Source organism: Mytilus californianus, unplaced genomic scaffold (genome assembly GCF_021869535.1).
Source record: "Mytilus californianus isolate M0D057914Y unplaced genomic scaffold, xbMytCali1.0.p SCAF_7, whole genome shotgun sequence".
NCBI classification, from domain to species: Eukaryota; Metazoa; Mollusca; class Bivalvia; order Mytilida; family Mytilidae; genus Mytilus; species Mytilus californianus.
The window spans coordinates 81,765,887-81,775,860 of NW_026262723.1; the positions used below are offsets into that span (position 1 = coordinate 81,765,887).

General features: G+C 33.2%; 1 protein-coding gene across 1 annotated transcript in view; it reads right to left on the reverse strand.

Annotated features, from left to right (window-relative positions):
- LOC127710155 (methionine aminopeptidase 1-like) overlaps positions 1–2,872 on the reverse strand; it is a 28,360-nt gene extending 25,488 nt beyond the window's left edge. Inside the window, exon 1 of the mRNA XM_052215891.1 lies at positions 2,738–2,872. Within this exon, the coding sequence (XP_052071851.1) occupies positions 2,738–2,857 (120 nt within the window). The 5' untranslated portion in view covers positions 2,858–2,872. The remainder of the gene's footprint in view (positions 1–2,737) is intronic.
- Positions 2,873–9,974: the final 7,102 nt, after the last annotated feature.

Here is a 9,974-nt window from a genome sequence, read left to right on the forward strand (position 1 = left end):
TGGATACAAGATTGCTGAGATTGTTACTATTTATTTTGGTCGAACAAAAATCCATACTGATGAAACTTTTAAATATGTTTTTCAGATTTATTAGTGTCTTGCATGCCTTAAATGTGTTTAGAAAAGATGTATTTACATGCAGGGCTTTCAATAACTTTTCAATGAACAGGCTGTTTACTAATTTGAAGTGGCTGATCAAAAAAGGGGGAGTCAGGGGGGGCTTGCCCCCCCGAAAATTTTTTTGACCTTACATTGAAAATGGTGCACTCTGATGCATTTTCAAACTATTTACAAGTGCATAAAAAAATGGGGTTTCATAGGAATGTTATCTTTTTTTTTTAGCTTGTAAGGTCAATCTTGTGATATTGCATATTAAAATAAGACAAATAAAAATATATCAAAAATAATCTTAATTGTTATTGTATTGCCAGATTTCGCAAAAAGTAAGAAAGCAACGGAGGGTCAGCATAAACTATTAATACCAAGACTCCGTGTTGAAGGCCTTACTTTGACCTATAATGGTTTACTTTTACAAATTTTGACTTGTATGGAGAGTTGTCTCATTGGCACTCATACCACATCTTCTTATATTTATGTAAAGACCTACATATATATGTCATCTGCAAAATCTGACAATTTCAGTTTTGATCCAGAAAAGAAATACTATTTTCATGTGTTCTATATTTCAATAAAAACATGCAAATCTGGGAAAGGACATATATGCTGAAGTGGGAAAATGTCTCCCCCTTCTGAGTTAGCACTTTTAACAAAGGCTTCCATTCGAGATAGGTTAATGTAAAAAAAATTCAAACTGAGGCAGGACCCATCCTAACATTGGTACTTTTTTCAACGAGTGGGCTAATGATCAGCAAGGGGGAAATTATAACTGAAAAAAATAGAGAGAGCCTTTTCCATAGCCTTGGCATTTACCCTCCTACCTACTTTTTCAGTAAAACTTGACGGGAAAGGTCCAACTATAAATAAAAAATGGGAAGCCTTCCTCCTATCCTAGGCTTCTTTGATGGCCCCATCCACAACAAATGGGCAATGACAAACCTGGAACTATATACTACAAACTGGAGAGAAACTTAGGTCCAAAAAAAAAAAAAAAAATGGGCAGCACCCCTCCTAGCCTTGGCACTATTTTCAACCCCCCTTCCCTCCCCAAGAGTTAAAGGGTGGTAATAATTAATGAAATACTTGTTAAATTATAAAAAGGGCATAGAAGGCAAGCTTGGGCAGGCCTCATTTATATAAACATGAGACTGTACAGACCTTCTAAGGCTTCTTTGAAATTTAATAACTTGAAATAAAAAGTTTAAGCTGTAAATGGCTCCAATGATTTTGTCTTTTTGCTGGTAAAGAAATCATTTACTTTTGGTCTTTCATTTCATTCACTTTCATTTAATTTATTTACATGCAATTTAAAAAATTGCCTCCTAAAACTTTTTAATTTTGGTTTCTCATGAGTTATCCATTGATAACATGCGTTTTTATTTCGATATCTCTCTTGAATTTACCATTGACAATCTTGATCATTCAAGCGATTGATTGAAGATCGTATTTGAATGCAGGCAAACGTCTTACTGACGCCGATTATAAATTTACTTTCAGTCAGACAAAATCCAGTCAGTTATAAAAAAGCCATCGTTTTTGAAAAATCTATGAAACTAAATACTCCATGAGACAAAAGGTTAATAAAACTTTGTTTTTATTTTATTCTCTTAAAAAATATTTTTTGTTTAAGCATTTGAACCGGTGATTTCCGTCTTTTGAAACGGCGACATTCCGCCGGGTGCCGGCTCTTAATGAAAACCCTGTACATATATAGGTATTTAGCTGAATTGTGAGGCACATTTTGCAGAAACTTCTGTAATTTTAAGTAATGGCATAAAAGTTTGCATACAAGTGTAGACATTCTTAAATTTTTGTAATTTGTGTGTTTAATATTTGTTTTCGTGTTTTATATTTATGTGTTGCATCTTTTGCAAGTGATTGGATTTTCACGTGTGTATCATGTCGGTTCAAAATCTCAGTGCAAACTTTTTACCAATTTTGTCGACTTTTGTGGCTATTTACAAATATCTGTACCACTACCAGTCAAATTACAATTCTGTGTTGCCATTTAAGTTGGAATATTAGACTAGAAAATAGATATTAAGCCTTGAGAATTGAAATGTCACTTTACCCCATTCTATTTTTCACCATACAAGTTTTTTTGCAAAATTTGGGTATTTTTACAATTTGTGTTTTTTTTTCAAATTCTGGATTTTTATGCTAAATTTTAGTTCTAATATTTTTTTATTGCACAACGTAATAAGTCAAAAACTATTTAAAATTTTAAGCTACCTGTTTTTATAATAACACAATTTAGTGTCAAAAAACCTTGCACTTTTACTCAGTCAGTTTTGTCATGAGATAACAATGCAGTGTCCTATCTAATTTTAAACAAGAATGATGGCATTAAGCCAACTTTTAAAATCAACTCCTTTTGTAATGAATGGGATAAAATTACCTTTTAATTATATTTGCTAATATCTACTTTGTAGGCTTAACTAACAACTTAGAAGGCAACATAAAATTGTAATTTGACTGATACAGGTTTTTTTGAAAATAGCCATTAAAATAAATCTTTATATATTTTAGAATTTAGTAATATTTAAATGTTAATGCACTGTATGGTGAAGTGTCTTTGCTGGTTTATATGATTGTAACTTTTCCTTGTGTCAATTCAGACCTGTGAACAGAAAAATGATCCCTGTATCATTAACTTAATACAAGTAGGGCATTGAAGTTTGGCTGCTTTGTCACAGCCAGGAGTTTCACAGACTCGTGCTGCAATAGTTGTTTCAGCCATTTTGACAGCTGCACGCAGTTATCTCCCCTGAATTTTATTATTCTTCTTGATTATCACTTCAATGTTTGGATAACCTCCACTCAATGGTGTGAATCTGTTTGTCAAAATTTTTAACAGACTACTAAAAGGACATGGTGCTATAAAAGGCAATAAAAGTACAAAAGCAACTTCATAATCACATAAAATGTCTTCTCCAACTTTAGCAGGGACATAAAAAGGAATACGCAACAAAACGTGACCCTTTTGGGACAATGTCAGTTAAGAAAAATTGACAGGGGTTCCTCGTACCATACACATAACAGTATAGCTCAGCTTCTTCTAGCATTCACACAAATACTGCTGCAAAAAAACAAATAATATGTCATTTGAAATATTTTCAGCCCCGAAAATGAAAACGGTGACCCTTTTGGGAGCCTCCTCATGGGGTTTTTAATTATGTGATTACTTGGCCGTTTTTATAGTTATTATTTGATTACCAGACCAAATATTTCATGATTATGTGATTATATGATAATTAAGGACTGGATTTTTGATTATCTTGTTTAAAAAAATAATTAATGATTATATGTGATTATATTGGCAAAAAATGTGTGATTATGGGATTACTTGGACCCCATCAGGGGCCTCTTTTGGAACATAATACAGAAAAAGAATTTAGACTATATACGGATGGAATGTGCTAATCTCACCATTATACTGCTGGGGGAGGTGGTTACATGAATAAGTTGGGAGTTTAATTAAACCATCATATACCACGTCTCCTTATTTTCATGTGATTTATTTATGGGGAGGGGGGGGGGGGGGGGGGGGGGGGGGGGTCGAGACAATTTTCGGGACGCCGGGATCGGCCGATTTTAACAACGGGAAATCGGGATTACCTTGTTTTAAGGTCGGGAATTCGGGATAGAAATACATCGGGATACGGGAAAGCCAGAAATATCACAAAATTATATAAGTCAGATACTTACTTGATTTTTTTAGATTTTTAAAACACGTTTTCTTCAATTTGACAGAAAAACATGCTGCGACAAAGATCAAAGTTTGACTTTTTGTCTTTATACTGGAAATTATTGTATTCGCACAATGCTGGTTAACTTGAGAAAAATCAGAAGACATAAATTATATATAAATTCTGTTAAGAAACAATATCGCTTTCTAAAAGTACTTGGAAAGGTCATGCAGTTTTCATGGTTTCCATATTAGTTAATTAACAGTTATACCATTCAGAATGAAAAATTACTTGAAATTTTGGAGCTCCTGAACCTCACCCCAATATAGTTGTTACTTCATAAGAGTACATTTTGAGAGAAAAAAATGACATAAAAAATTGAAAGATATTCATATATCAGGATTTGAAATCGAAACTATAATTATAGTCCTTTATTGATGTAAGAAATAAATTTTGTACATTTCGTTTATTCAAAATACCAACAAAACTTAGAATTAGGGAAATTTAAGTGCTGAAAATTATACAAGGAAGACACAACACAAAATAGTTTCTCGGGTCACATCTATGTAAACAAGGAGGAAATGGATGCATATGAGGCCCACTATATGTATAAGACGTAAAAGATAGAAACTTAAACAAAAATGTATTAAAGATCTTTGTAAGACACATTCTAATAAAAAAATGTAATCAAGAAAATATGTTCATCTGATAAAAAACATCATTTGTATAGTTTGTTGACCAGTCGGTGGATAGAAATAAATTTAATTGTAAAAGCAGCATCAGTGTGAATTAATGTTAGTGCACTGACCTAGCTGGTGAATCATTCCAGGGCCAAATTTAAGTTTTTGTTCACTTTTCCTCATATGTCATGATAATTCGCCTATAGTATAATGTACACGTGTTCTTTTTTTTATGTTTTTAGTTAACACTATTTTTTTTTCTATTTTACAATTTATAGATAAGCATTGCATCAAATTGTTTGTAATTTCTCAGCCTTTCGTGACAATAAATTTACCCCGAAAACACTGGAGTATTAAATTGGGTGCAAGGTCAAATGATGTAGGTTAGATAACCAATCCACAGTCATATTATAGTTGATCCATCACTGTATCCAATAGTCGGAAGATACATATTTAGTAGCTAATCATTGTATGTTTGTAACATTTTATCTAGTATTTGGTGTTTGTTTTGCCTCAATGTGTGATTTTTTAAAACTTTATAACTTATGTATTAAATGCGCCTTAAGGAGAATACATTATTCTATACGACGCTATACACATTCTAGTATTGTGTTTGTGTTGTGGGTCACCGAGGGAACCGACTAATCGAGAAAACCTAACCTGACCACTTGAGCATGACCATGAGGTCAGGGTCAGGTGACAAATATAATTATTTCAATCGGATTTCCGAAGGAAAAGTCGGTTATTGATTTGGGGATGTACGTTGAGCGGGCGGACGGGCATCCGAGCGGGCGGACGGGCATCCGGGCGGGCGGGCGGGCGGGCGGGCGTCTGCCAAACAATGTCCGTGCATTTACTCATGAACCGTTCAACCAAAGCTTTTCAAATTTTAATATGTTGTTACTGATGACAAAATGGAGGTCAAGTTCAATATTGACGATTTTCACTATCACTGTTCAGGAGTTATGGTTCTTGAAAGACTGAAAAATGGTCTTTCCAGTCGTGTCCGTACTTTAACTCATGAACCGTTCAACCAAAGCTTTTCAAATTTTGATATATTGTTACTGATGACAAAATGGAGGTCAAGTTCAATATTGACGATTTTTAACTTTCACCGTTCAGGAGTTATGGTCCTTGTGATATTGAAAAATGCCAGGACACAAATAAATGTTAAAAAATCCGGTTTCCTGTCGCTCTGACAGCCTCTTGTTGAAAGGGTCTCATGAACTCGAGCATGAACTATTTCATATAAATTGTAGCCATCCTATATTAAATTGAGGTGGATGGCCTCGTAGGCGGATTTGTCTAGGTAGTTCATCTACTGTTTCACTAGTCTGTCGCATTGAGGTCTGAGCGTGGTAGGTGCGTTCAACTCCAATATTCGACCATGATGGTCAGTTTTCCATGCAGAAGGTCGGTGGTTCTCTCCGGCTTCCTCAAGCAATAAAATATTAACCCAACGATATAACCAATAATGTTGGAAGTGGCGTGACACACAATTGATAATCAATCAAATTAAGGTTATTTGTAATTGCCAATACCACAATCATCTCTTTGTCGAAAAGTAACACCGATATCTTGCTTACCGCGACTTTTGTCGTAGGTAGAACCTGTAAAGTAATACGCATTTAAGTTGATGGTCACATCATAACTATACCAATTTAGCACTTGCACTTTTCTCTAAAAAATACCTATATACCTCAATATAACATGTCACATTAAGGTTTATAGGTAATTTTTTGTCAGAGACCACTGCTTGTGCTATTTAGCCTTTGTTGGGAAGATAGATCGATGCAGTTTAGCATTCCTGATAAAGTTAAATCTACAAATGCCAAAACAAAAAAAAAAAAAAAAAACAACATGCGTTTTTACATTGAATTACTTTTTTTCCGGTTGATACAATTACTGGTAGACTGCTTGTCCCCGAGGGTGAATCATTTCAGTTTTCCATGTTTCTGAATTTGACCACAAGTTATATGATATTTCACCTGACACAATTCTTTGATAACTAGGTGTTAAAATTCCATCCATTGAAGTATAATTCATTTCGACCATTAGTTGATGATAGATAACTGATTTTCAACTGAAGAAGGTGCTTTTATGAATATGCCATATATTTAATGCGGTTATCATAATGTGTGTGTGTGTGTGTGTGCTAGCCACTCATGATTTATTGATTAAAAGGGTTAAATAACTATGATGTACACGCATAAATAACAGCGATCAGGAAATTATATGTCCCTAAAATCTTTAATCCATAGTGATGGCCATATTGGATTACAGATTAAACATATTAAGTATGACTGTATCATTCATTTATAATATTAATGTTGTCTGTGAAACTGTTTACAAGAATCTTTTATTTTTTATACTGATTTCTTGGATGGATGGTTTAAATCTAGTGACAAATATTACATGCTTACTGAGGGCAATATCTCACGAAAACATTGTTTGTTGAACAGGATTTGCTCCCTTATGGATAATGTCTATTGTGAGAAATTCCATCATGTCTTTTTTCTCCACACTGGGGAAAGAAAAAACACATATAATCTAAATTAAATATATTTTAGTGTTAGACATGTAGACTGCTTTATATCATTAAAGCAACAGAAGTCTCAAAAGTTCAGTGTCTGTACTTACTGAAAAGACTATACTATCAGTGCTCAACTTTTATCATATTAACTTTGCAAAAAAAATGTCAACAGACAATGATCCAAGGGACAAGGATATTTCCATGGAAATGAGATGTAATGATATCTGAATATCAATTTATCATGAGGGCTCTTCAAAAACTGACCAATCAGAAAGTCGTTGAAGTTGCAAATCAAGAACAGCACCTTCTATGTCTCTACATTGATGAATGATGATTGTGGTTAAAGATAAGACAAACAAACAGGTCTATTCGTATTAGTGTTGATTTGTTGAATTCCCGAAAATAAACCCTATAAATCTGACAGGTTAAAATCTAAAAAAAAAAACAATAAAAAATAAAGAAATGGTACTTATCTTATTGTTTTTCATCATGGAGAGTAAAAGACTCTCTAGCAATGTAGTTTCAGTAAAAACTACCACAGGGACATTTTTATACTATAAATAACTATTCAATTATAATTCTCATAAAGTAAACATTTTTTTCTCTATACACTTAAATTCATTTGATCGTATTTGTACTATGTGTGATAAAAAAGTAATCGAAGATGAATATCATTAGTGTGATAAATATTTAAATGTCAGACGTAAATATATTGAGATATATGAGGGTCGGAATGACCTTTACCGTCAGGCGTCAAACGGTCTTTTTCGGCTACCGTTAACGTCAAATTGGTTAAAATTTTACCGTGATTCGTCAAAATATCCTTATCGTGATTCGTCAGAGGTCTCAAATAATTATCGTTACCGTTATTTTTGGAAAAAATTTAACGTGATTCGTCAAAATCATTTTTTTTTATCGTCTAAAAGAAAGTGTACATTTTATCATCATGCACCGAAAAGTACCGTTAATGTCATTATGTAAATTGTATGGCAAACTCCGCTACATGTTAGAAATTCATTAATGCTGTATATGTATATGTAAACAGTATAAATTGTGTATCTAAAGTATTATTATTATTAAATAAGTGCATGCACATAGTTGTCACATGCATAATTGAAGATCTGTGAAAGTGCAGATCACCAACATCTGACTGAAAAATAAAAATAAAAGTATCAACCTTTTTCAATTTCACTTCTCAAATATAACCAAAATCTAACATAACTCATTTAAAAAAAAAAATATCAAGGATTTTAATGGAAAAAACTACTGGTTTTCATGGGCTATTGTTTGATAATTTATCAATGTAAACATGCTTTTTGTCGAGCCTGCGACTTTTGTCGCAAAAGCGAGACATAGCGATCCTACATTCCGTCGGCGGCGTCCACAAATATTCACCCTGAAATTTTAATAACTTTCTTAAACTATCCTAGATTTGTTCCAAACTTGGACAGAAGCTTCATGATCAAAAGCTAGTATCTAGAAGGAAATTTTGTAAAAATTTATTTCCTGTTTTTCCGTATATTACTTATAGATGGACTTAGTTTTATTCCAGTTAACATTACGTACAGTCTGTAGTTAGATTGATTTCATAAACCTTTTTGGATTTTTACCAAACTTGAACATAACTTCTTACAATCAAAAGATAGATTCTAGAGGAAAAATTTTTAATATTTTTTTCCCCATTTTTGTTGAGCCTGCGACTAACAGCAAAAGTACGCGAGACACTGGGTTCCGCGGAACCCTTACGAATTTTTAAAATAAGAATGATATATATTTTTAGCTTTTTCAAGAATATACATCAAATCTCTAATGATGGCATAAAATCAATGTCTTACCATCCTTGGGATTTTTGTTCTATAGTTCATGATGATGAATGGCTGTTTAACCTTCCGTGGCAAATTAATTGCATATTCAGGATAGGAACATGTTAATATGATAAGAATATAAACCTTGCTCTCATTAGACCAAAATGCTGAGTCCAATCTTAAAGGGGCATAAGCTGTCAAATTCATGTTCACTGAAATGACTCAATTTTTCATAATTGATTTATAACATACTAAAACATATATCAAAATTACAATAAACATTTCGTGTGTATTTTTGTCTAGGCGTCATCTTATTAACCATCGTGATGACCTCTGACAGTCATATAACCTGATATAAACATATACATAGTGGCCTCTTGCAATTGGATTTTTCTAGGTCTGTTTGATTTCATATTGTAGGTTTAAAAAGTATGTTTATCATCGTTTTTACCTGTACAAGGATTTTTTGTGGATCAAATCAGTCAACCAAATGGTTCATCCTTGTTTCACTTTTCAATGTTGACATTCTTTTCCTTTCTAAGCTGAATACATGCGTAACTTATCTACAGCTAAGGGGTTAAATTGAAGGTCACATGAATATTGATTCAATGAGGTTGGATTATTCACTTGCACATCAGCGATGTTTCTTACCTTATTTTGACAAAATTGAACCAAATTGGCTGCTAAAAGCGAATTATCATTTCACTTTCATTAATGATTGAACAAAAAAAAATCATATTTTAATTGTTTTTTAATATCTCGTAGCTAATGCCCCTTTAAACGTGCTAGTTCACAAGGTAACATTCTACAAGAAGACATGTCACACTACCTGGACACATTATTCTAAATAGGGTGACCTGTCTAGACTTTGCTCTTACTTCTAAATGCCATGTGCTTTAGGGAGAAGCAGCAATACCAAAATACTCAAGTCTTTGGTTAGACCTGGCCAAGGATTAAACTCACGACCTCCTGCAGTCCCTGCCAGTACACTTCAACAAGACCAGCAGGGTGGTCTGATATCTTTAAGTATTCTGTTATGAATTCACATCTTATCTTAACTTTGAACAGGATGAGCATTTCAAGACAGACACACTATTTACCCTAATGATAGCTAGATGCATACACATATAACATAAAAAAAGAGGCAAGA